The sequence below is a fragment of the Papilio xuthus genome, unplaced genomic scaffold (assembly GCF_000836235.2).
Source record: "Papilio xuthus unplaced genomic scaffold, Pxut_1.1 DF828952.1, whole genome shotgun sequence".
Lineage (NCBI taxonomy): Eukaryota > Metazoa > Arthropoda > Insecta > Lepidoptera > Papilionidae > Papilio > Papilio xuthus.
The window spans coordinates 40,666-67,433 of record NW_013529697.1 but is presented as its reverse complement, the minus strand read 5'-3'; the positions used below and the strand labels follow the sequence as shown (position 1 = coordinate 67,433).

General features: G+C 45.6%; 5 protein-coding genes across 5 annotated transcripts in view; 3 read left to right on the top strand and 2 right to left on the bottom strand.

Annotated features, from left to right (window-relative positions):
* Window positions 1-2,361, top strand: part of LOC106123321 (SID1 transmembrane family member 1) — a 6,254-nt gene extending 3,893 nt beyond the window's left edge. The window contains 8 exon segments of the mRNA XM_082930811.1: window positions 25-69; window positions 167-325; window positions 432-732; window positions 823-945; window positions 1,066-1,182; window positions 1,375-1,495; window positions 1,576-1,822; window positions 2,108-2,361. Coding sequence (XP_082786937.1) covers window positions 25-69; window positions 167-325; window positions 432-732; window positions 823-945; window positions 1,066-1,182; window positions 1,375-1,495; window positions 1,576-1,822; window positions 2,108-2,242 — 1,248 coding nt within the window. The 3' untranslated portion in view covers window positions 2,243-2,361.
* Window positions 2,362-2,762: 401 nt separating this feature from the next.
* Window positions 2,763-6,307, top strand: LOC106125361 (uncharacterized). The gene has a single exon (XM_013322531.1). The coding sequence runs from the start codon at window positions 2,887-2,889 to the stop codon at window positions 3,400-3,402; it is 516 nt and encodes a 171-aa protein (XP_013177985.1). The 5' UTR covers window positions 2,763-2,886; the 3' UTR covers window positions 3,403-6,307.
* Window positions 6,308-6,397: 90 nt separating this feature from the next.
* Window positions 6,398-14,797, top strand: LOC106123311 (blastoderm-specific gene 25D). The gene is made up of 4 exons (XM_013319565.1): window positions 6,398-8,581; window positions 11,901-13,469; window positions 13,559-13,875; window positions 14,323-14,797. Exons 1-4 carry the CDS (start codon window positions 8,264-8,266, stop codon window positions 14,795-14,797), a joined length of 2,679 nt encoding a protein of 892 aa, XP_013175019.1. The 5' UTR covers window positions 6,398-8,263.
* On the bottom strand, window positions 8,515-10,364 carry Cht11 (chitinase-3-like protein). Its single transcript, XM_013322519.1, has one exon. The coding sequence runs from the start codon at window positions 10,121-10,123 to the stop codon at window positions 8,690-8,692; it is 1,434 nt and encodes a 477-aa protein (XP_013177973.1). The 5' UTR covers window positions 10,124-10,364; the 3' UTR covers window positions 8,515-8,689.
* Window positions 14,798-16,711: 1,914 nt separating the features above from the next.
* Window positions 16,712-23,854, bottom strand: LOC106123302 (collagen alpha-1(I) chain). Its single transcript, XM_013319554.1, has 10 exons — window positions 23,282-23,854; window positions 22,143-22,303; window positions 21,625-21,758; window positions 20,970-21,190; window positions 20,065-20,224; window positions 19,707-19,880; window positions 19,352-19,557; window positions 18,750-19,013; window positions 18,168-18,396; window positions 16,712-17,698 (listed from the first exon to the last, which is right to left on the bottom strand). Exons 1-10 carry the CDS (start codon window positions 23,516-23,518, stop codon window positions 17,442-17,444), a joined length of 2,043 nt encoding a protein of 680 aa, XP_013175008.1. The 5' UTR covers window positions 23,519-23,854; the 3' UTR covers window positions 16,712-17,441.
* Window positions 23,855-26,768: the final 2,914 nt, after the last annotated feature.

Here is a 26,768-nt window from a genome sequence, read left to right as displayed (position 1 = left end):
CCCCCCCCCCCCCCCCCCCCCCCCCCCGCCACACCCGCCAACGGACAGACAGCGTTGAACGGTGGACAAGTCGGTTCAGCTTCAGTTTTCAGTTCATTTTCGGCACTACAAAATACCTTTTGGACGATATCATTTGCAGTTAAATTGATATAAAATATGAATATAGGGCGCGTTCGGTCTGCCGGCGCAGCTGCGGCTGGCGCAGTTGGCACGCCGCCGCGAGCGCACGCTGCGGGCGCGCTCCGACCGCTACCTGTACACGCTGCTCACCGTCGCCGTCTTCTACGCCCTGCCCGTGCTGCAGTTCGTCGCCGTCGTGAAGATCGTGAGTGCCGGAACCTAGCGCAACTAGCGGCGAAGGAGAAAGGGCCGAGACCGAGGCCGCGCTCCATGTCTCGAGCCAGAATAACGGCCGCGGGCCGTGTGCGCAGATCCTGAACGTGTCGGGCTCGCTGGACATCTGCTACTACAACTTCCTGTGCGCGCATCCCGCGGGCGCGCTCAGCGACTTCAACCACGTGCTTTCCAACCTGGGCTACCTGCTGCTGGGCGCGCTGTTCGTGCTGCAGGTGCAGCTGCGCCGCTCGCGCCGCCGCGCCCGCCCGCGCGCGCCCGAGTACGGCATCCCGCCGCACCACGGTCTGCTCTCCGCGCTAGGCGTCGCCATGATGATGGTGGCCGTGCTCTCCGCCACCTACCACGTCTGCCCCAACAAGATCAACTTCCAGTTCGGTAACGTACCTCACCCGCGCCGCTAGCGCTTAGCGCCTCCGACGTGGCGAGCGGCGCGTCTGTAGGTTTGTGTTTGTGTCTCGCATCCAGACACGGCGTTCATGTACGTCCTGGCGGTGCTCAGCATGGTCAAGATCTACCAGTCTCGGCATCCCGACGTCAACGCGCGCGCGCACGCCACCTTCGGCGTCTTGGCCGTGCTCATGGCGCTCGGTGAGTGCCGCACCACACACACAACGCGCACCACACGTGTTGCAAAAAGAGGAAGTAGTTGCGCATAAAGTGAATACAGAAAAGTAAAGTAAGTGTTGTTTTGGTGCGGTGGGGGAGCAGTGGTGTGGGGGGTGCTGGGCGGCGGCGCGCTCTTCTGGGGCGCGTGGACCGTGCTGCACGTCTTCACCTTCCTGCTGCTCTCGCTGCGCATCTACTACGTCGGACAGTTCCGCCTCGGTACCGCTCCTTTGTTACATTTTTCATTATTCATTCAAGCAACACTATCATGTGGCGCATTTCTCTCAGCGTAAATCATGTGAGTTGATCGAACAATCGTGGAACGTGGAATGTGTAACAAATTCCACTGCCTTTTATGATGAAGAAGAACTTATGCATCATGAGATAAATGAGGCATCGCCGTGTCCGCAGAGAAGCACAGCCTGCAGGAGGCGGCGCGCGAGCTGCGGCGCGGCGCTCGGCCGCTGTACGGCGCGCGGTTGGCCATCCTGCTGGCGGGCAACGCGCTTAACTGGCTGCTCGCCGTCTACGGGTGAGACCACTCACTCCGCCCGCGTCCACGCCGAGCCGCTCGTGTGGCTCGGCTCAACCTTGTGTCATTCCTTGCGACAGGCTGGTGCGCCAGTCGGGCGACTTCGCGGGGCACATGCTGCAGGTGCTGCTAGGCAACACGCTGCTGCACATGGCCGCCTACCTGGCGCTCAAGCTGGCGCACCGCGAGCGCCTGCGCTGGTACGCGTGGTGTTGGCTGGCGGGCGCGGCGGCCGCCTGGGCGCCCGCCCTCTACTTCTTCGTGTCCGGCTCCTCCGACTGGTCGGCCGCGCCCGCGCTCTCCCGCCACCGCAACCACCACTGCATGGTAACGACCCCGCCACATCTCACTTCACGACGCCGCTCGGAGCGATTGGTTTAGAGCGTGCCCCAAAGCGGCGGCCAATAACATGTCGCTTTGCCAAACCTCGCCAGCGTTCACTTTGTAATGTTAACTGATCACTGACAGCGGAACGCTAACTTTAAATCTTCAGTTCCTATCCTAACATATATATTTACCAAAATGTCGTGTATGTTCGAGACATATACCTGGATTATCCTCGAACCTCGTGCAGAGAGAGACGAGTGAGGTGAGGTAACTTGACGTGTGCAGGTGCTGCAATTCTACGACTCGCACGACCTGTGGCACCTGCTGTCGGCGGTGGCGCTCTACTGCTCCTTCAATGCCATGCTCACCTGGGACGACGGCCTCTCCGCCCTCAGGAAAACAGATATACCCGTCTTCTGACATTTACTATAATACATTAAATTGTTGTTTTTTTTATTTATTCATTACTTTGTCGAGCCTTTGTAACTAAACTATTGATCACTTTTGAAATTACTTTTTACCCAACTATGTAATATATATAACCGTGTTGACGGCGCCATAAACGACTTAACTGAGAAATGAGGTGTTCGATTCGTTTTTTCATCGGGCATTACCGGGAGTGCTATATAATGATCAGTGCATAGAGCTGACTCATCTTAGTCGAATATTTTTGTTTTTTTTAACACGAATCGTGTATCTTACTAATATTGTAAATGCAAAAGCTTGGACAGCTGGATGAATATTTGTAATTTATTTTATTAAAAACGATTTTTTAACAAACACAAAATTATGTTTTATTTTCGTTTTATTTTTAATATTAATTTTTGATTTAAAATGTCAGAACTTATATTTTAATCTTTTAACCGATTTCATACAAGTTTGTATGAAACATTGTTGAACGAAATTACAAAATTATGAAATGTCAATTGTCAATGACGTCACGTCAGCGACAGTCGCGTTCCCATTATTTTTATTTCGCAATTTCCAGAATATCATCTCTGATTTAGTTTTAAGTTCCTAAAACCCGCAATCAAAAAACAAAACGTGGTCTACGTGGTCCAGTGATGGATAATCAATATTACTACAAGTTGATGGCCAGTTATCTGTCAAAGCGTAACTGTGACGAGTCTTTTATGCGATACTTCTTCGGCAAAAATTCGAGTAAGAAGACGCCTGAAGAATTAGAACGGGCAGACGAACGTAAACGTCGTCTACAGCGGGAAAGGTCACGGCGTTATCGCGCGTTGAAGAGTGCTCGGCGACAGCACGAGGGCAGAGGCGACGGCTCCGACGACGTGCGAACCAAGTCGCGGCCGACGCCGGAGGACGACTTAAGCGACCTCGACGAGCCGCCCACCCTGTGCGATCTCACTTACGATGACAAGTGGCGGGAACGCGGCGCTTCCCCCGACTGCGCCTCTGACGACAATTCGGCGCATTCCGGCGAGCGGGGCGAGCTCAGGGAGGCGGTGCTCTCCGGTAACGTGGCCCTCAACCTCAAAGAATTTCTGAGCTCTCCCAATGCAGAGCTAGACTACCCAACGGTCCACAGCCTTATGTTCCATTGGTTGCAGACGTAACATTCTCATTTTACATTTACACACTTGCATCTCTTCATTGGCTCATCACATATTCAAATAAAGCAATACAAATTTCAACATTTCATTAATATATACAACAAAACTTGGAACTTGATATGATAGAAGTTGCTGTAAACATATATAACACATATCAGAGTTGGGTTGTTTCCTCTGTACCATGCACATTGTCACAAAGCAAGCTAAGAGAACCGTCCTACTGCTTATTGAGCAAACATATACTTTAATCAATTAGGAGATAGAAAAAAAAATGGAGTGGGATGATTGCAGGAGTTGGCATCATACTTTATTGCACAGTGGTGTCATTTGTTGCAGTTGTAGGGAATTGTTGCTTGATACCTGATGCCGTGATAAACTTTACATTTGGTTGTTGACAGTGCAGAGCACAAACCTGCCTTTGTCGATCACATTTATACCATGCCTGCATCACTAAAACATATATATGTTTACCATCTTAACAGCATTCAAATGTTCCTGCAAAATTAAGAACTAATTATGCACTGGCATCCCTTGCAAGAGGTTAGTCCGTGGGGGTCCTGGGCAGGATCCCCTCACCATACACGGTCAAACAAAACTTTAAAGGTTTTACATCTGTAGAGAATAGTGTGAAAAGGAGTTGCATTTATTGAAGTAAGTGAAAGTTGGGATTGCTTTTTTGTTTCAACTTAAAATTTAAGTTTATACAAAGTGTAGAAGAGATTACATTATCAAAATATAAATATGGTGCCATTGTGGCGGGGTGCCAGTGTGGGGCGAGACCAACGCTCCCACTCCATTGAGCGTGGAGTTATAGTTGATAGAATGTTCCATTAGACAATAAGTTGCCATATCCTAATATTTAGATACTCAACTATACATATATTATATATGCATATAGAAAGGGATAGTATATATATATATATGTTTACATATAGTTTGTGATATGGAAGAATTTACATTTTGTGTGAAATCTACAATATTAGCTGTAATTAGTAATAGGATAAGAAATTTAAGATAGCAGTGTGGTGTATACATGCACCCAGGCTGCCCTACTCCATAGTGATGGGCGCACTCAAACATTCCTGTTTGGCAATACGGCTCCATGAAGCCGGTGCCGTCCAATGAGCCAGTTGACAAAGTCACACAACATCTGTTAGGTTTCTCTCACTGACTCATTGTTATTCAGCTTAAAAGTAGATTTATATTTGGTTGCTTGTGAAAAGGATGTCATATGTACTGAATTGGTGGCCACATTGAACAGTTGTAACAAATTCTTACAGGAGTATGATGAAGTCAATTACAATTTGATTTGACCATTTAGAAGATACATATATGTAGTTGTTATATAAATCTATACAATACTAAATAAAATAGAGGAACAAACTGGTTGCCATGTAGTTTATAAAATTATAAATGAACAAATAAGTTTTCAGATTCACTGCAGAGCAGTAGCTCCCTCCATCCGCCTTGCATTGGATGCGCCTTGCACGGCAACAATGTTACTACTACTGTTGTTTTGTTGTCTTGCAACCACACTCAAAGTTGCTTAATAAACCATTACTTGAAGTACTCACAGTTTTAGCTGCAGCCCGTTGCTATAAGTCGAGCCACCAGTGTTCATTCAAAGTATGCATTTACTAAAATCTACTTCAAGCAGTTTTGAGTGTGGCACTTAATGTTTTATTTTGAAATTATTTTCAAAGTATGCATTTAAGTAATACTCAATAATATAAAGATGCTCTCTTTAGTAAGGTCTGCTTTAATAATTGTCTTATCTTTGTCCTTAGATTAAGTATTGCATCGAATTTAAAGTGTATATGTAAACAAGTGCTTTGTTAAAGTTACAATATTGTTTTAGCGTGTAATCTATTATTTAATTATACTATATATTGATTGATAATGGCTATTCCCACAAGTTTGTACAATAATTAGTTAGGTTTGCATTTGCATAACTTTCTATATTAATACAAAGTCTCGAGACTTTCTCTCACAATTATAGTAAATGTGTTTGAAATTCCAAAACAACATAAAATCATATGTTTTATTTTCATAGTTTTGTAATTATGGGGAATCGCAAACGCCGTTCCTTTTTAATTTGCCTAGGCAAATTCCACCCATATGTAATGTCATAAATAACAAATCTATTTTGTCAGAACATTTGCCATATTTGTATATTACTTATAATTGTAATTGCAGATCCACATTAGTGCCGTGAACAGATGTGAATGCGTATGGTTCTTGCTCGTTCTTCGATCAGTCTCACTCGTTCATGCAACGTTTGTAACTCATGCATATTCACGCCTCGTGTCACCATTTTTATTCCAACGTTTTTAATTTTTTGAATTCACATTATGCATTAATTCGCTCGTGAATTCACGCCACCGATGTGGAGCCACTGACCGTCAGTCATATTTTTTATTATTTAAAAACTTTATTAGCCATTTTTATTTGTAACGTTTAGGAATTATGTTTTGATAAGTAATTATTAAGTAAGCAAGGTGAACTGAGGGCTTTTATTGTAATCAGAAGCAAAATCTGAAAAAACAAAGCCATAAGTGGATTGTGTACACACGGCCATAGTATTTTTATATTTTGTTTAATGAACTCATGACAGCAGTTGTGCGAGGTGTGTGCCGTATCCACGCCCACGCCCAACACTACAGCTTTGGTAGCAATGGTATTTAAAGAAAGATATTCTTTGATATGTTGAGGAATGTTCCCGCTAGAAGTTATAATATATATGGAAATAAACCGATAATGGCTTATTGGTGTCATATCCAGATCATACGAAAAGTTTGAATATTATTTATACATCTTTCTTCCAAAGGCCGCGTGCCTTTAATAAAATGTAGCATAAACATAGTTTAGGTACTGTAAGGTAGTGCCATATTAAAGAGCTTCCTATTTTTAAAACTGTTTTTTATTGATATTTTCATGATGATGCATGACCTAACCAGTTGCAGCATGCTCACTGACTAGCGGAGCGTGAGTAATGCAGAGCAGTGCATGCCCGTCCCGCCATCTTAGTTAACTTCGGCATCTATGATACCCAGCTATAAACACTCCCGGACACATCTATTGGCCCACCTAGTGTTTTATGTTTCGGTCTGTCTCTAGCTAAAAATAAATGCTATAAATTTTTTGCAGTTTTGAAGCTGATTTATTGGTCAACCCTTTGGTATGTTCTTTTTTTCAATTTATACTTTATTGAAAAAAATAAATGGAACACAACACCTGATCAACCGGTTACCGGATTGTTTACTGTTTTGGTCAAGTTAGAGCAAAACATGTTTTCCACGTCGCCCAACACAACATTAACCACTACCGAATTCGGTAAGAATCGCCCGCCCACTGCGACTCCTGTGAGTCAACGCTACGACTGTCTGCCCACGACTGAACATGATAATCATAAACAGGAAGTAAAGCCCCACGAGGCGACAATCTACATCATCTTACATATTTGTATATATAAATATGACCATATAACATTCGTGTATGTTTGTTCGGAGAGAGCTGGAGTAAAGATACGCAGAACTAAGACAGAGCAATTGAACTGCGACTTTCGTTTCTCTTTTCCCAGTTTGCTCCAACTTACTGACCTAGGCTCGTTAATCCAACACAATGACCATATTAATCGTGAAGTGAAAAAAATTATAAATGAGGCATGGATGAAATGGCGACAGGTCAGGTTAATAAGCGACCCACAGATTCCTCCTAAAATGTAAAGGTAGCATAATATCGATATCCTTTTTACTTTGAAGCAAATAAAAGTTTTTTTTTAATTATAAATAGGAAATAAGCTTAAAACTTGGACAATCAACTTGAAAGTCCTACCCAACCGTTGACTTCTAACACACAGTTGTTTTGTATTTAACACTGCTTAGGTTTTTCTTATTACATAACTTTATTAAATAGATAATATATTTATTTAACACACAATTCCTCTATATTTTTATTGTTTTTAACTTGCATCAAGATACATTTTTAGTGAAGGTGCAGCCGCAGCGCAGGCAGCTTTAGCCGGCTGCAGATAGAAGAAACGGACATTAAATGCTTCTAGTAGGAAACCCTAATTTAATCGGCTAAGATAAGCCGTATAAGTTCTATACATCTATCTTCAGCCGTAACGTGCACACTTATGGTCTAGTTAATTAATAAAATCTCCACAAAGTCATATCACAGGCAATTCATAATGAAACATCAAATAAATCTTATACATAATGTAAAATATATAATGGTAACAGTGAATAATCGATGGTTAACATCATCTTATACACACAAGTTTTTAAAATCTAACCGACATGACGTTTTAAAGAACCGGCACTCGATTGCTGTTCTTTCCTTGATGTGCCTTCCGATATTTCTGGCAAACATAAAAGTTTGAATATTTACATCGTATGTACATATAATTATAGTTATGATACGGACTTGCTGATTTGTCAAAGCAAAGACGTGAACTACACTAAGTCCAGATTTGTAAGTGTAAATACAAGCGTCTGATATGTACCTATATCTTCGCGGACTTTAGGTCTTCAAAACGCTAAAGTTAAAGATTTTAAAGTAACCTAGCAAAAAGTAATGACTTCTAGTGCCTACTTTTAGTGTTATATGTTAGAAACTGCAGCTCGTAGGAGAAAACATACAGGCATTTTTTTCTACGTTGCATACGATCTAGATATTTTATATTACCTGTAAGTTTTGTATTATTTCAACCTTAAATATTTTTATTAAGCGGTGAAATAAATTAGGATATATAATGTTTTGTACTAATTTTAAGTTAGACTATAATATGCATCCGCTGCAATAGTTACGATAACAACCGCGCGGCCCAAAAAACGCACTCGCGAGAGAAGTATGAATTATAATGTTTTCTTCGAGCGCGCAGTGGCAGCGACGGGCGGCGGGCGGCGGGCGACGGGCGACGGGCGGCGGCGGCCGAGTGGAAACATCGCAACAACCGAAGCGGCGCCGTAAACTATGTTTTTTCAATTATAAAATGAATAAAGCAAGTAATGGCTTGCGTGTGAGTGGCGTGCGCGCGGCGAGCAGTGAGCGGCGGCCGGTAGCGGCGGCGGCGCGGCCAGACACTCGCGACGCGTTCCAGCTATCGGCGCAGTCGCCACGCCGCAATATGAAGTTCTGCACCATGTACAAAATTTCATATGTGGCCAAGAAGAAAAAGGTACATTTATATTGCATGCCATGCCTGGAAACATCTCAGAGAATTCTAAACATCAAACATGCCACATGACAAGTTGCAACAGGTGAAATTATATCATCTAATATTCATTTAATTTGATTTCACTTTGTCTGCAAGCGCATGTTTCACTGACACTGCTAATGGGAACTTCAAGCTGCCTTCTACTTCCTCATCACAGACTCCTTCATAATCATCTGCATTCAGAGAATAAATCATTGCACCCCGCAAATTCTGTTCTTTTATGTAATTTGCTTTTTCCATGGCGCTTTGAGGTGTGTCATAAGATATCCATTCCGCTTCTCTCTGGAGATAAGGCACCCTGGCATCTGGATCTAATTGTATAACAACCTCACTTCTGAATTTAGCTATAAACTTACATATGTCTGGATAATTCACAAACCCTAGGCCGCCCAGAGTTCCATAGCCTGCCGCGGGACTACCAACTTGTCCATTATTAGCATTGACCAATGTAAAGGAGTGCCCATATGTAGGTATACCAACCACTATTTTACTCCGGTCTAGGCCTTTGTCTAGGTACATGTGTACTGTGTAATTTATATTTAAGGTGGCCAGATACATTTGTTCAATGTTCCTCCGGTACAGCGGGGAGTTGAGTCCAGTGAATGGTGTGTATTTAGTGAAGGCGTGGAAGTCATACGTCATGACATTCACATAATCAACATACAAGTTGATCTGATCAACATCATATGCAACGTCTACAATTGTCTCCGGAGCCGCTACAGCCAAACTCAACAGATAATCTTTTTTTTCTCTGATGTACTCCATTCTGATTTCTCGAAGCAACTGTGAAAAATGTTGTCGTTGCCGTTTATAAATGTTATCATCAACATGAACCATTGGGAACTCCCAGTCCAAATCTATGCCGTCTAGTCCATATGTCCTAAGCACAGTTTTTACACTTTTGATGAATGCTTTTCTAGACGCATGGTTTATCACCATGTTTGGAAAGCCAGTGTCATTTCCAGCACCTCCAATAGAAAGCAATATTTTTAAATTGGGATTCATTCTCTTTAACATTACAACCTGAGTTAAAGATTCATATTGCTCATGATCCAAGTAAATGACTTTATTTCTAATTTGTGCAAAAGCTACATTGATATGTGTACAAAGGTGTGGGTGGATGGCGGAAGGCCTCAGCTGAGAGGAGGCTCCTGGGCTGGGCATGTTGTAGTAGCATGACACTACTTTATCCACCTTCAACACACCACCTGATTCTATTTTTATTTCTTCACTAGTATCCATGCTAACATTATTATGGGTCAACAGATTGAATTCAATAAACACAGTGTAAATAAATAGTAACCCAATTAAAATTACTAGCAGAGTTGCACGCACTGGCACTCCCGTAAAGGCAGTCCACAATACACACTCGTTTTCCTTTGCTTTAGATAACCCACTATCATTTGTTGCTTCATTATCGCACAATACAATCTCTTCTTTGTATTTGGTATTGAACGATTTCACAACCTCATCATTTTTCTTGCCTGTCCTGTTAGCCCCCATATTTTGTTTTTCTTGATCGTAAAAGTAAGTCAAATAAAACAGCCAAATTATATTTCTTTACATATGAGTCATCTTGCACTTTTAATATAAGTTGTTTACTTTTATAATTTTACATAAACCATAATGTTAATGTGTTTATAATGTACCTACGATTGGTATGTACGACTTATTAAGACGATTACGAAAAACTTAGCTTTTCCCTATTGTTTACAGCTGGAATTATAACAAAAAGATTTTTTGTCTTATTTTGACATCTGACAAATGGCAAACTAAAACTGTCAATGTCAATAACTAACACAAGCTAAGGGATGATCTATCTATGGATCTTTTCGATAAAACTTGAAATCGACATTAGTTATTTGTTGCGAAACTACAAGAACTATTTTTAATGTTTTTTTTTAATTAATTTCACTGTCATGAATTCAAAAAGTAATAAGATACCTAAGTTATAGTATTTACTTATTCGATCAATCGATTCATATTTTTATAAAACCGATTCTCGATAGTTCATACTTGTTCGTAATGCGCGTAGGATCGACACTGTAACAACCGTCTATAAAGTACAACATTTTATATACAACAGAGCGATTTCAGGTGGTCGCTCGCTCGTTTGCCACCTTATGATATAAAAAAAACATAAAAAGTATGATATGTAACCAAAAATTGCGGTGTTGAAGTTAAAAAAAAAAGATTAATATTTAATTAATTGTGCGATACATATCCAAATAACTGTAATACATTCACAAAGTTATTAAATACCTAAATTGTAGAACCCATTTGTTCGATTAAATCTATTACAAAATCGATTCTCGATAATTCACAGTTATTCGTTGTGCGCGACGGTTCGACACTATGACAACCGTCCATTAAGTACAGCATTAATCGTCGTACAATTTTTTTTTTATTTTTTTTTATTTATATAAACAAGGAATAAAATACAAATTTACAATAAAAGTGTCTATAAACCCATTGCGGGTTTGTCCAGACACTTTGGTACTACGCTATGAAATTAAACGGTAGGTAAGTTACATACTTTTTTTTTTGTTTTCAGCAAATTAGTGAGCTCGCTCATACCGTCATATACAGGGTGCACAAACGCGTTGTAATTTTATTAGACTTAGGATTTTAGATAATGATTTTTAAGTATATTTATTAATTCGATATTTCATAGGCGTCAGTTGTCAAACTAATCTGTCTTAAATAGACACACTATATAAGCAGGGCTTTTGGTCTCAGAAATCCACGGTATAACCGCATATCCATATAAAAATCAAATTGGTACCAAAGACCATGGCATATAGCCTTTCCTTGCATCTCTCTAGCTCTGTGTTGATTTCCACGACTGTTTTATTTATATTCTTGATTTTAGGCATAACACAGTTTTGACGGGACCTAAAGGTCTATGTTACCAGGTCATAAAATTAAAAAAGAACCAATTTTGACGTTTGACTATTTTTGACAATTGACATGACAATGACAAGTGTTGTCTGGTCGTTTGGCCTGCCTTTAGCAAGCTTTTTTTGTATCAAATAAGTTTTTATGAGACGTTATTGTTTAATTGTCATAATTATACAATATGTGATCGTGTAAATAGTAGTAAATTTCAAACTTCCATTTAGTAACTGTGTGCATGATAGCCGTTTTGCTGATAACTATGGATTGTGCAGACATGAATCACTATGAGAAACAGCTGTACATTGTCTTTAAAACATTCGACGTAGATAACGAGGAAGCCCTAGAGAAGTCTGCCGTACAAGAGTTATGTGACGCGTTGCAGCTCGAGGACCGTGGCGCTACATTAATCGAGTCATTGTTCGAGCGACACCCTGGGCGAGTTACCTTCACACAGTTCCGCAACGGGTTGCTGTCCGTGCTCGGAGGGGGCGATTCGCCGCCCCTTGCGCCCGCTGCCCCTGCTGCCTCTGCCGCTCCAAACCTGTCGCACCAAAGCGACGAAGAATCTTCAGGTCGGGAGGTCGCTCCCAAGTTTGTGTACGGTGCGAAAAAATACGGCCGGCGATCGCGGCCGCAGCACGTCTTGGCCGAGGAGACGCCAAGACCGCGCGTCTCTTCCGACTCGCGGCTCGACAGCGAACGTTCCAAGGAACGAATGAGGTGCAAACGTAGCGCATCTGCTATGGAGAGTCGCGTGCCGACCATCGACAGTGACGTCACAGCGGAAGGCCTCGAACACGACAGGCGAGTGGATCGTGAACACGCCTTATCTTTATGCCGCAGTCTTCAGATGAAAGGTATAGACAGCAGAATCGTCGATGGAGTCTTTGAAACCGTGTCCACCGATGAAATTACAGTAGGTGACTTTTTTGATCGGCTAAATGCTTCACTAAGCACTTCTATAGCTGCATCTATCGACGGCGTGAGTACTTCCTCGCATAATATCATTCCGAACTCGGAGGTTACGAACCGAGTTCCAGATGAGATGTCGACTGAAGTGATAGTAGAAGCATTCGAGCGCTCCGGCGTGCGCCGACCGCGTCGATTGCTTCTAGAGTTGGGTTTTGCCGCCGCCGCGGTTCGTCCCTCGGACCTAGAGCGTGCGCTTGACGACGAGTTGCAAGCGCTCACCGCTTCGCCCGAAGGTCAACCGGAAGCTCGCGATTTTCTTTCTTTAGCTTTGCTCACCCTTTTGCGATTAAGGCTAGAGCGGTCGCAGCAATGCATCTGCGCTGCAGTTGCAGAACGTGATAAATTACGAATGGATTTAGCGGAAGCAAATCGTCGCGCACGCCTTCTTGCTCAGGACGTCGATGACAACCATGCTCGTATTGAGGACGAACTAAAAGCGAGTTTACGTCAGGTAGAAGCTCGCTATAACGAGGCGGCGCGCGCCTCGGCCGCCGAAATGAGCCGCGAACGCGAGAAAACTGCAGCGTCCCTGTCGCGTCTCGAGGAGGAGGTCGCGCGGCGCGCAGATGTAGAGATGCGCCTGCGGGCCGACGCTGCAACCTTGTGCGAGCGAGTAAAGGATTTGGAGATGCGTGCTATTACTGCAGAGGAAAAAGCACAGCACTCGGAACGAGAAATAGTGCGCCTCGCAGCCGACCTAAAGGCCGCAGAAGAGGCCGGCGCACTCGCCGCAGACGCTTCTCGCGGCTCCGCGCTGCAGCTGGAAACGGCCCTGGCCGAGCTGCGATTGGAAAATAAATGGTTGCGTGACCGCAATGACGAGCTGTGCGCAGAGCTAGAGGTGGCGCCGCAGCAGAGCGCGCGCAGCGGTCCCGCCCCCGCCCCCAACCCGAGCGTCGGTCCCGCCCCCGACCTCGGCCTCTCCTGGCGAGATGAGGCGCCGCTCGATACCTCACTCTCGCTCAATGACTCTTGCAATGTAAGACATTTTACAATTCTAATTTTTCTAATATAAAATTATAGTTGAAAAAAGTTAAAATTTATTTAATTGTGTGGGTTTGTTTTCAGGGTTCATTCGTTACCGAGGGAAATGTTCAGTGCACCGTTATCAAAACGCTTCAAGAAACTCTGTCTCGTATTAAAGGTTTATCCTTATCCAAGGATAGTACATGTGAATCGTGTCGGGCCGTTGCGGACATGATTGCTTCAGCGGCGGGCGTAGCGGAGGGCGCAGCTGAGGGCGCAGCTGAGGGCGCAGCGGAGGGCGCAACTGAGGGCGCAGCGGCGAACGCCGACGTCGGAGCGCAGACCGACGCCTACGCCACCGCTCTTAGTGCGCAACAAATAGACGCCGACGAGAGAGATCAATTAATGGCCGTCATAAGGTGAAGTAATCTGACTTTGTGGATTTGTTGGCCTTAAGGTATTTATCCCGTAACATCGTGACCCGCTGTGTCCGCTGAGGTTTTTATTTTATGTAGTGACCTACAAAACTATCTTACTGTTTATATTACTTCAAGGATTCTTTCTTATCTTTTTCATCTGGTAAGTCATATAACTTGTCATATCCTCTATATCCTAACTTAACAACCGTGCGATTTGCGCAAAACTTCCTGCCTCGCACAGCCACGTTGTGAAATGCTGTCCTCGCCGGTATTTCCAAACCACTACGTCTTAGCGTCCTCTGTTGTTTCTCTACTTGTACATCTTTTGTTGCGTTATATATTTTTTATCTTCTCAAAAATGTGAAATGAGAGAGAGAGAGAGAGAGAGAGAGAAAATGTGAGCAGTCGGTGGGAATTGCTAAAGGAAAGTGAGGTATACTTTGCCAGCGAGCTGGAGTCATCGTACGAGCAGCTGAAGAGGGAGTACGAGCAGAGCGAGGAGTACTGGGCGGGCAAGGTGGAGGAGGAGCGCGAGGCGTGCGGCGAGGAGCTGCGCGCGGCGGACGAGCGGCTGGCGGAGCTGGTGGCGCGCATCGCCGAGTACGAGCGGCAGTTCACGCGCGCGCCGCTGCCCGCCATCGAGGAGCGCGCCGCCCTCGAGCAACAGGTCACCGCGCTCGAGGACGAGTTCGCCGCATACCGCCGCGACGCCGAGGCGCGTCTGGCCGCCCGCGCCGCCGACCTCGTCGCGCTGCGCCGCCGCCTCGCCGACCTGGAGCGCCGCACCGCCCCCACCCCCGCCCCCGCCCCCGCGCCCGCCCCCACCACCGTCAGTACACCTTCTGTTACTTCTCACTTTTATAATATGATACCGTTGATTGTGCATGGAGAGATGCGAGTGTTCGCATGCAGCGTGCTGTGAGGTGAGTATGACAGCGCAACATGATGTGTTGCAGAGTTGCGCGGGGTGTGCGGGGTGCGCGGCGGGGGCGCTGCGGGCGCGCGCGGGGCGTGCGGAGCGGGCGGCGCAGCGGCTGGCGGCGCGGCTGGCGGCCGCAGACCTGCTCGTGAAGGACCTGTACCTGGAGAACTGCCGGCTGGCGCACCGGCCGAGGCTGCCCTGACCTCGCTCGCCTCTCCCTGCCTCTCCCCGCCTCTCCCCGCCTCGCCCCGGCGAAGAGGTACCTAATTTTTGTGCTATTACGAATGTTTTCTTGCTTTTCATTTGCGTGCAAAAAAAGTTTTATTTTTTTTACTTAACAAAAGCGTAATATGTTTAATCAATAAGTATCACGAAGCGGTGGGTGGAGGTGCCGCATCGTATTTCTGTTGACGGCCTCGTTGAACATATAATTTTGTCGCAAAAGTTGACGTACTAGGACACGGAGAGCTCGCTATGATCTATATTGAAGTATTGTTGAATGCATGTTGTTAACTTTCAGTGCAGACAGCGGCGCGGCTGCAGTGCGTCCTGTATGTGACGCCGGCGCGGGATGCTGCACAACACTTTGTGTGTAACGAGACGACATATGTCTCGCTCGAGTGCCTTGTTAAATGTTTATATGAAAATAAAGTTATCTGTAAATATAAATATAAATGTGATATGTGTGTGCGTGATGTCGTCACGTCGCGCTCGCGTCTCAAACTGTTGCACTACCATATCTATTATGTACTTTGTATTGAAAATGTATATTATTATGTATACATAATGTTAGTATATATAAATATTGTATTGTAAAGTGGCAGGTGTCGGTGACGCAACGAGTCGTTGTTACGCGACACGTGTCTGAAGCTACGGATCAAAAGCTTGCGGAGGTTGAGTTAACTTTATCTTTAACAAAATAGTCCCGCTCATACAAACTGTTCACAGAGATTATTTTTTTTCTTTAACAGCCTCAGTAATTAATGTCATCCTACTTTGTGCTTCACTCATATAAGAACAAAAAGACATTTCTACAACTTTGACATGTTCTAATCATTTGTCTAAAAATTTTTGTGAAGTTTATACTTCGTAGTAAATATTGAGATATTAAATAAGTTTATATTTGAAGTTAGATAGATGTGGAGGAGCTCGACCTCCCGACCTCGACCTCACAAAGCAGTTGATTCAATTTAAGTATTTCAAATACACCTGTATGTATGTATGTATGTATGTATGTATGTATGTATACATTCCGTCGTTGTCTCAGTTACCTTTACTTATAAATATATAACAACACTCTGTGACACGACACGACACGACATTCTTGTACATACATACATCCATACATACATACACACATATATACAGACAGACAGACAGACAGACGCAATGAAACAGGAGGACCAGGCTGCTGGAACTAACGTCCACTTTAACGTTGATATTTTAAATGAAACACTGCAGTTATTTGTTTGTAAAAGGCAAAACTAAATTGAATTTTAATAAAGTAGTTATTAAGAAGTTCTGTCCAGCGTCAAGTTTGTTTTATAATAATATATTAGGTAATAAAATAAAAACTGTTGTTGTGCCTTTGTTGTTCTCTAGATACAATAATCCTATGATTATGTGATAACATTTATGTCATGTTACTACTCACTTAGCTCTAAATAATAAACATTTCCAAAACTTTGCATTTTTTATTAATTAAAACCTTCTCCCTTCCCCTCCCCACTCCAATTAAATGCAATTTAAGAAAATGCACCGACAAGGTCCAATCCATGTCTGACCAGGCCCGGTGAGTGGGACTGGGATTATGTCGGTGTCGCGGTCCCTCGTCAGCTTGGAATTTAAATAAAAAATAGCCTCAATAAATAGTAGAATTTTATTTTAATGAAAAACATACACAAACCATTGCTAATAAGTCACCCACATGTCGGTGAATACTGTTTTCATCTGTTTCAGGTCTTGCCAGAACATTCATGACATTCAATTGAATCAGAAGTCACGATAAGTGATTTCAGATATTTATATAACACTACTACTAACTGATTTTAATGATAACAATATTATTTAAATAATCAGGTAAAGCCAATAATCACATACATACATACATATATGCTCTGGCTGACTAAAGCTATCACAGTTTTTCTAATAGTTCAATAAACTTATAGTTTTATAGAAAAAACTTTTCCGGCTGCTCTATTCGCATATTTATTTATTAGTTCTCGTCGCGGTATCACTTACTTTTGTACATTATTCAATTAGTTATCTAGTTATCTAGCGGACAACTGTCGCCTGTTGCCGCTGTAAGCAATACCCGTTTCTCCTTGAATATTTATTTTTATCATAAATGAAAATTGTTTATACCACATTAATATTCACAATTATAATATGTTCCTAGCCAGTAACAGTAACTACGAATGTATTGCACATTATATTTAAATCATACCATAATGAGGTTAACCTCACGCCTCGCTGTGTTACGCTGACTATTTGTAGGTAGTACATGGTTTCTCAGACTCGCGTCCATTCCGCATCGTGGACCGTTGACGTGCCACCATTACTTTTAATTTAACCATCTTACAACAAAAAAACCTTTGAAAGTGTCGTCGGTTTACAAAGCGGGGGCAGAGGGCGACGCGGACTGCTACAGGTACATCCCGTTGACGAGGTAGTCGGCGTCGAGCGCGAGACGCGGGTGGGCGCGTCGGCGGGAGCGCGCGGCCCGGGCGCGGCACGTCAGCAGCGCGCCCAGCGCCGCCGTCATCAGCGTCCCTGCGCACAAATGCAGCGTTACCCTTTCCCAAACGTACTTACGTTCTCGACGCCTCTCACGACTAAATAGTAATAGTACCCAATTTTCCATTATACGAAAAAAAACATACAATCCCTCATCCTCATGAACTTAAACTTAGTTCACCGTTCTTACGGTTGTATTGCGGGTCGGAGCTAGACGCTGGGCACTACGCCCGTGCTTATCTTTACTATAACCGATAAAAGTTTATCGTGAACATTACATTCCATCCTCCTAACTAAAATTCCACAAAATATAGCTTTATCTGTATCTACCGACTTCCGTGTTCCTACGAAACAAATACAGCGATCATGGAGAACCTTGTAAAGATCGATAAAGCCCCGTAACGCTCCGGCCTCCATGACCACAGGTTACAAAATAAAAAGTTATAAAGCAAATTGAAAAATAAAAAGGTACTCACTACTGTACCTTAGCAAAATGAATACATATGTGCAAAAAAGAGTAGAGACCAAGAGTCCGTCGATGTCTTTTGTTGTAATAAATAAATAAAAAACCCTGTAATAAGTAAAAGAAGTAAGAGCAGCGGAGAAGCGTCGAGGAGCGCGGAGGAGAGCTTACCCAACACGAGCAGAAGCACGGCCGCCGGCGGGCGCTCGCTGGGGCCGTCGTGCGCCTCCGCCCCCGGCCCCGGCCCCGCCTGCCGCCCCAACGCCACCTTCTCGGTAAAAAGAAGACGGTACAGATTACGTTTCGCGCAGTTAACTCGTCTGAATGGTTTACGGGGATGAAACAGACCCATGCCAGTTTTGTTTCTAACAGCGTATGCAGTGAAGAAGCCAGTGTAATACTGCCATTGTTTGAACGCACACTTATTAGGTAAAAGTAGTGGGCTGTGAGAGCGTGTGCTTTCAAACAGTAGCAGTAGTGCAATGTTACTACCCGCCTCTCTGCGCCCTCGGCTCCAACAGTGGGAGAGTGAGTGCTCGAGAGAGCGGTGTCAGTGCTTCCTGGTCATCTTCAGGTTCACTATGAAGTAATTGTTCTGATGCGTAAGGATATGATTGATTTCCTCTCCATATCCGCTGTCTAGAGCGGAGCGCCCCGCCGGCGGCCGCCCGGCGCCCGGCGGAGTCGCGATAACCTCGCCTCCCTACCCACTAACAGGACAGTTACAGTACGAGTGAAAAAGCAGCACAGTACCATTTGTTTCAAGAACTTCTTTTCCGTGTCTTTGTCTTCGAGCCGGGGCTGGGGCTGGGGCTGGGGCTGGGGATGGGGCTGGGACTGAGGCTCGGTGCGGTCGGGCGGGGGCGCGGCGGCGGGCGGTGCGCGCGGGCCTGGGGCCAGCAATTCGAGGCCTTTCTTGGGCGCGTCGTGTGGCGCGGCGGGCCGCTGCGGCTCCGCGGCGACGTACAGCGGCAGCTCCGGCATCGTCCTCTCGGGCGCGTACACACCCGCCTCCTGCTACGTTCATACAACATTGTGAACCGCTCGCGCAAACCTCGCGCTTATCACATATGCTATAATCGATTCCCCCGCTGTACATTTTATGTTTTTATTTATTCAAATAAAAATAAATAACTAAAATCAAAGATATGTGGAGCGTTGGCGCCTGTCGTAGTATGAATTGTGCAACAGCCATCGGTGCGGCGCCTTTCCTTGTAATGTTATACTATATATATTATCGTGCATGTGGACTTTGAGGCGAAAACAGATGCCTCGATACGGATGTCGGTGTTGTCGACGGCGGCACTCGAGTCTCGATTCCTTTAGGAAAATAACTAAAGTGAAAGGGGACGCACCGGGTTGAGGCGCGCGGGCACCGGCCAGGCGCGGCGCTCCTCCGGCCAGGCTCTGGGGCGCTCCTCCGGCCACGCCCCCGGCCTCTCCTCCGGCCACGGCCCAGGCCGCGTGCGGTGCCTCCCGCCGCTTGCGCCCTCCGCAACCGCGGGCCCGCGCCCTGTCTCTTCGCCCTCGCCATCGCCGTCGCCATCGAGGCTATCCATTGCTGTAACATTCGCATTTGCAAATTTTAAATTCAAAAGACACAAACTCCATTGTACTTGCACAGTGACTAGTACATTGTTCCGAGCAGTCAACATATTTAAATATATTATATATGACTAATGGCTAATGGTAATGATTTTGTGCGCTTACCGCTGCGAGACGCGTCCGGCGGGGGCCCGGGCGGGGGGCCGAGCGGCCAGGCGCGCCGCGGCCAGCCCGGCGCCACCGCGCCACTCTGCAGCAGTCCGCCCTGGTGGCTGAAGATGTGCGGCGTGCTGCCCCCCGCGACCCCCGCGCCCCCCGCGCCCCCCAGCCCTGTCACACCTAACAATTGATATAATAAATAAGTACGATCCAGTAGCAGGTCATTGATTCATTTTCTATTAAAAAAAGCTTGAAAACTTTTCAGTTACCACTATTACTGAATATATTAGTATCTGTAAAAGCACGAACTGCTGTTAACTTTAAAATTTTGCTTGCAAAACTCTATGTTGATAATAACAGATACCGGGATAGCGACGCTGAGCCTGCGTCAGTCTCCACGGCCACAGCTCTCCTGCGTCCGCGCCCTCCGGCTGCCCCGCATCCCCAGCTTCCCCCGCACCCATAGTATCCGCCGCGCCCCCTGTCGCTGCTGCACCTGCCGCACCCGCCGCCGCCGGCTCCACCTGTTCAAGGACCACTTCTACATGATTTTTTTAAGAGTGTGATCCCGTGTTTAAGAGAAGCATAAGGTAACCAATGGAGGAATATGTTATTTGGGTTGACAATTTTATATTATAAGGTGGCAAACAAGTGGGCGGCCTGAAATAGCGAAGCGACCGCTGCCCATAGGCATTAGCAAATGTAGATGCGTTGCCTATCTTTAATCGGCCGAGGGTATACACGGAAAGATAACATTTGCACTTCCCATCCTTTCCTTATAAGAAAAAGGGTAGGAAATGAAAGAGGACTAAAATTAGGCCTCCGCTACCACACTCATCAGAGGAAACACGGGATTGCTTCCACTTGACGCCTGTCTTCTGTGTAGTCATAGTATTGAACCGGACGAACCGTACAATTCGTGTTGAAGCGGGCTCTACCACTAACGGTCGAAGTTGGCTATTGTCAGTGACAGTAATTTTGGAGCTCAACCACATCCGCGTTTTTGACACAGGATGTACAGGTCTCTTACGGCAGAACCAAATAAATCGATCTAAAATATAAGCGTTTTTCAAATACAATCGATATACGGATCGCAACATCCAAGAATCAGATTTATCCGGTGGTAGCTCCATTTTTCTATTCCATTCCTTACAAAGTAAATAACTAGAATTAATCAAGGTGTAAATTTTACCTGTTTCATTGATTGGAGGATTCGGCCGCACGGGGTTTCAGAGGGGCTGGGGTGCAGTTGCAGAGAGGGTAGCGTACCTGCGCGTGCGGCGGACGGGGCGCAGAAGGCGCGGCAGGTGCAGGGGTCGCGGCAGGCGCAGGGGGCGCCGCGGGCGCAAGGGGCGCGACGGGTGCGGGACAACCAAGCTCGGGCGCCTCGTCGCTATGGTCGGCGCACTGCGGCACGCCGTCGCAAGCGTTGTAAACGGCGATGCACTCGCCGCCGCGTCGGCACTCGAACTGGTAACGGCTGCAGCGCCCTGTGTGTCACGTCACATCCCTTGTACACGTGATGTTCAGCACGGTGCTCCCCCATCTGAGACGCTATCTGCATCACTCACTTAAACGTTTCAGTATAACAAATTATCTCCGTAACATTTACAATACATTTTCAATAGCCTGGCGAAGATTGAACCTAAAGGTTTGATGAAGCTGAGTAATACGACTACATAGATTTGGTTGAGGATTAAAAGCAGCGCTGAAGGATTTCAACCATTTTATACGTATTATATATATTTTAATATTTTATTTATCAGTAAAATTAACATTATTATCACAGAAATATTCATTCATTCTTTTCCTTGTTTGTGGCAATAAATAAATAAATATTCATTCATTCATTCATTCATTCATTCATTCATATTCATTCATTCATTCATATTCATTCATTCAGAAAGAAAGAAAAAGTAAATACGGGGCTGTTGTGGTTGCTGCGACTGCGTCGGCGACGCCTGCTGCTGCGGCAGCCCCGCTGGCGTCGCCAGGGTGCCAGGCGGCCGCGGGGACAGGACCGCTGTGGCTGCCGGCCTGCTTGTTGTTGAGGGATTTCTGCGTAAATCAATTTTAATGTTAGGAAAAAATTGGTCCGAATCGACTGGCCAGCGATTGCGATAAAAACCGAAAGAAGATATTATAGATAGTGAGTTCTTTGTCATTTCCAAGTGCGGGATAAATGAGAAATTTTTCGGGTGCACATATAAGTAATGGTGTTCTACTAATTTTCAGTCATGCGCGTTTTATTGTCTTCAATTAACTGCGCTACTAATCACCACATTATATCGTAATGTGTAACGGAAACTATAAAATACTATTTCCTTTTCATTCATCCACTACTGTGTGAAGTCCTCCGCTCTTTTTCATCCATTTCGTATTAAAAAAGGAGTAGGCATCGGACAAGAGTTACATTCACAGGAGTATGTGAGCGGTGAGCACCTGAGGCGCGCCAACTGCTCCTCGTGCCGCTGCCGGTCCTGCCGCTCGGCCAGCCGCCGGCTCAGCGCCAGTACGCCGCTGCTGAAGTTGCCGTGCGCCGTGAATTTGCAGCGGAAGTCCTCGGGAGGGCCGCATGCGAACAAGTAGCAACTCCCAGGACTCTGCACAACACAACCGTAACGCACCATCAGCTGCGCCCCGCAGGTCATCAAACGACCGTTTAGGTTTGTGTCAATTATAAAGTTTTTGCTGCTAAACTAGTTCTACTAGCACTAGTGTAGACAGGGCCTTTGCAGGATATCAATTTGGGTAAGGGTCTCCTTTCATTAAAGCTTCTGGAGGAGAATTGTACAGATATACATACATAACACATACATTTTCGCTAAAAGCATTGGCCTAGCGTCTGGAGCTGCCGCATAAAAATAGTGTACATATACAGGAAAATAGAAAATATTTTTTTACTACTTTAATGAGGCGGAGCGGCAACCCGTCATTTGCGTCGTCATCAGCGAGCGTTGCCATGACAATCTGCATTCAGTTAGAAAATGCACTGGCTACCTTTGAAGGGTAGGAGGGGATGTGGAGGTAAAGGATATTTTCCTTTCCTAGCTATCCCCTCCCCGGCCAAATTCACTTTCCAATTGACCTCCGCCACATATTTATCAGACGAAACATGGAATTACTTCCACTTAACGCGTGTCCTAACATACATATATAATCGTGGTACTGCATCGCGCGAGTGATGTTAGATAATAGTGAACATAATTGAATCCCGAATTAGCTCGTAATTAAAACAATAACCGTTTATGTAGATCCGTACGTGTGCCGGAGGTAAACGAACCACGGAATCATTGATTCATTTGACGACTCAGTAGTTGAGAAGAAAACACAAATACAAAACGAAGAATTTTACACCATTCGGAAGTTGGCAACTGGCAATGGTCTTTGTATGATAGTTTTGTTTCCAGCGGCGCTTTCCCGTCTACTGTGCCTCCCCATTCTCTGATTGGAAAGAGGCACTAAACAGATAAAAAATGTATCACAACGATGAAACGCGATGCAATATGTTATCGATCGAGAGCGCGTCCGAGGCGCAATCCGCGACCTCGTCTACGCCGCGCGCCTCCCTCGACACCGACCTTCTCTTCGAACACGAACACGTCACAAGCGTCGGTCTCGCAGCAGAGACGCAGGCACTCGGCGCGCGAGCCCACGTCCAGCTCGGCAAGGTAGCGCGCGCCCATCTCGCGCGACTCCTCCGTGCGGATGATCTTGTCGCGCTGCACGTCAAAACGCGCCGAGCAAGCGACTGGATCCAGCTCGCGCGCGCGCGCCACCGCCAGCACGAGAGCTGCCCACCACGCACACGCGCGCATGCCGCCGACACTCGCAATGCACGCGTCACGTCCTCGCGCCTCCGGGCTTGAGGCAGACTGCACTCCGCGCGTCTCATCGCGGTGCGCGCGCCAGTTCGATACGCCGAACTCTGGCCGCGAGCATGCGCGCCATCACCCGTCTCCCAATACGACGCTCGCGGGACCCGCTAAAACTTAAGTTCGCTTTCCACTAAGTGGCTAACCGCCCATCTGCTATTTCAATGAGCAGTGTTCATACTTCGTTTCGATATAACACCGAACTGTGGCCCGCGATTTCGTCAGCGTGGAATGAAAAACAAACTTAATTTCTAAATACATGTCAAATATCGAGATCTGTTGAAGAGAGAATTAAAAATAAACTTATTAAGTGGTTTAACAGTGGCAGAGCTCGCTTTAACATGTTCGCACGAATTGTCCCGGCTCGCCCGGTGAAATACCACGAACATACAGAAGACACGCCTCCAGTGGAAGCTATTCTGATGAGGGTGCGTCCCGGAGGCCTAATTTAGTACTCTTTCCCTTCCCGCCCCTTTTTATAAGGAAAGGATGGGAAGTGGAAGTGGACTTTCCGGATGAGAGGATGCATGGGAAGGGAAGATATGTTCTTTCTGTGCATCCTCTCCTCCGTCGATTAAAGGTAGGCAACGCATATGCACTTGCGTATGTCTATGGGCAACGGTCACTTCGCTATTTCAGCGATTTCAGGTGGCCGCTCGCTCGTTTGCCACCTTATGATATAAAAAAAGTAGCCATTGTTTTCTTCCAAACTATACTCAATATCTTTGGCAAATGTCATCGAGATCCGTTTGGAGATACGTAGTAACAAACTACCATCCGTCCAAACTTTCGTATATATCATATATGTAAGATATATCTTAATTTTGTGGGTGACAAGATTGCTTGCATGGGAGAGCTATTGTGCAGTTTGAGCGGCCTTGTGAGAAATGCGGTGTTAATAAACGAGCACCCCTAAACATTTGTGAAGGACAATACTTCGCCGGAATCGATGTGACAGGCTGACAGGTGCGCGGCAGAGGTGGCGTGCGCCGGGCAGCGACGGGAGGCGGCGGGCGGCGGCGGAGACTGTGGCGGCGGCGCGCGCGGCAGACCGGGCGCGTCCCCGCTGACAACCGCACCGTGACAGCCGCGCGGCACGCCGCCGCTTGCTCCGCGCACGCCCGCCGCGACTAGCGCGCCCACAGACGCAGTCCCCATCCTGCCCTGCATCTGAATGTCTCTATTTTTCAAGTTCAGAAGTAACGTGAGTACACCTACAGACACACTAGCTCGCATAAACATTCGTACGAACAAGCATAATATTCACTTGACCGGCATGACATATGCCCTTCTTTATCGTGACGTCGTTTGCGCGTTTCGAGTCTCGAGCAAGTGCCTAAACCGCACAATAGCTCTCCCATGCAAGCAATCTTGTCATTTAATTCATTTACAAACTTTTCACTGTCTCTACATATCTAAAAAGGCATAATAAAATGACAAAAGGTAATAAAGAATAAAAACATTGCAAAAAAAACATATTACCATGATATTCATACATGTTCGTGGTCAATGGACGGGGGGAAGCTGTAACAATTGTCAATATTCGTATGAAAATATTGACACTTTTGTCGGCGGTGTGATATGTTACATGATACGAGTAACATACGCAGGTCACGTATTGCAAATGATTTTAAATAACAATTACACCCAAACAATATCCCTAAAAGTTCATCATTTAATCGATCAGTTTTATCAGTTCTAAATAAAAGGGACATTTGAAGTTAAATATTATATTAACCGCAATCTATTTAAACCTTGCTACTCTAACTTCCATACTTTTGGAGTAATGTGTACCGCTGTTTTGACGTTAAATATATGCATATCTATACGTCTACAATTATTCCGTATTCCGTCATCAAGTATTCCGTGTACATGATGACTTTCTTGGGAAATAATTGCAGTGGTTTCCCCTTGCCTTCTGCACCAGCACTTTTTTTTGTTTTTGCAGGATTTGCAATGCTCATAACGAAATCCTAATTTTTATATTGTTTGTCTGTCTGTAAAGACATACCCGAAAGAATATTGGCCTTGCGGACGTCTGTCCGTCTGTAATGTCCTGAACGATTGGACCGATTTTGACGGGATTTGACGGGAAGGTAGCTGATAGACGCGGGCATATTGTAAGCTACTTGTTTCTTTTTAATTCTGCGCTGACGTAGTTGCGCGCTATCGTTATTTACCCGGCTGGGGTCGCAAATGGAAATGCTTTTGTTATTCTGATAACTATAGTGTGAACGGTCACCGCTGACTCAAATTTTAAAGAACCCAACTGAGAGAGCTTTAATTATTGTAAAGTCTAAGCCCTGCTATTGTCAGTTTGTAAAATAAGAACCGTGCCCCTCCCGGGCCTCATCGCACCCGTTGCGTCCGCCGCGCCCGCCGCGCCGCGCCGCGCCGCGCCGCACGCGTCGCACTCAGTCAGATCCGTTAGACGGTCAGTCTCGATCTCGATTGTTTCAGTAGTCGGCTGCGCGCCCGCTCGGTAGTACATGTGTAGTTTGCGTCGCGAGTGTACTGTGACTTGCCCGGTGCGGTAAACAAGAAAGACGTGCAGTGAACCTATACGGATATTGTAGCAGGAACACATCGAATCGCACTCTAGCCGGACCCGGGGTCGCTGACCCTCCCATCATCTCGGTACGTTATAAATGCTTCGCATGGCCGGGGCCGCAGTTTACGAACGTTCCGCTAAGTCGCGTCCGTAATTACCTACTGACCCGCCCCGATGAAGCAAGAATGGCTTCCCGAGCATGGCACGGATGCCTCGTGATTCCGCGTCGCGGTCGATGGCGCGGACACCGCTACGTCAAGGATAATAATAAATAATAATTAGCCTCGCGGCGTTGCACTCTCTGCCGGCGCGACGCGCTACCGCTCAGGGCCGTGTGTTGCGCGCCGCCACCAGCCACTGACGATGATAGCGCGTCGCATATCGCTGCTAATCAATTTCACAGCGCTCTGACGCCCGCCACTGATATAGCACCTAAATATATATTTCTTATCTAGCGCCTAGGTGCATTACATCATAGTCTTTGAAATAAAGTTTGTTAGCAATGGTTTAAATTCATTGGTCATTTAAATGACTATGGCGCGGAATTGGAGACGTGGTATTAATCCGCGGCGTATGGTAATGTGATGTGTAACGGAATCTGGCGTTGTATACAATTCCTAGGAAATCTATACATTACCTCAA

Bases quoted from the DNA above. Each gene is read 5' to 3' on its own strand.
- LOC106125361 (XM_013322531.1), top strand. From the start codon at position 2,887: ATGGATAATCAATATTACTACAAGTTGATGGCCAGTTATCTGTCAAAG.
- LOC106123311 (XM_013319565.1), top strand. From the start codon at position 8,264: ATGTTTTCTTCGAGCGCGCAGTGGCAGCGACGGGCGGCGGGCGGCGGG. The intron at 8,582-11,900 runs GTACATTTATAT...GACGCGTTGCAG, and splicing joins ATGTGGCCAAGAAGAAAAAG to CTCGAGGACCGTGGCGCTAC. The intron at 13,470-13,558 runs GTAAGACATTTT...GTTTGTTTTCAG, and splicing joins CGCTCAATGACTCTTGCAAT to GGTTCATTCGTTACCGAGGG.
- Cht11 (XM_013322519.1), bottom strand. From the start codon at position 10,123: ATGGGGGCTAACAGGACAGGCAAGAAAAATGATGAGGTTGTGAAATCG.
- LOC106123302 (XM_013319554.1), bottom strand. From the start codon at position 23,518: ATGCGCGCGTGTGCGTGGTGGGCAGCTCTCGTGCTGGCGGTGGCGCGC. The intron at 21,759-22,142 runs GTGCTCACCGCT...TGATTTACGCAG, and splicing joins GAGCAGTTGGCGCGCCTCAG to AAATCCCTCAACAACAAGCA. The intron at 19,014-19,351 runs GTGCGTCCCCTT...GTATGAACGTAG, and splicing joins TGCCCGCGCGCCTCAACCCG to CAGGAGGCGGGTGTGTACGC.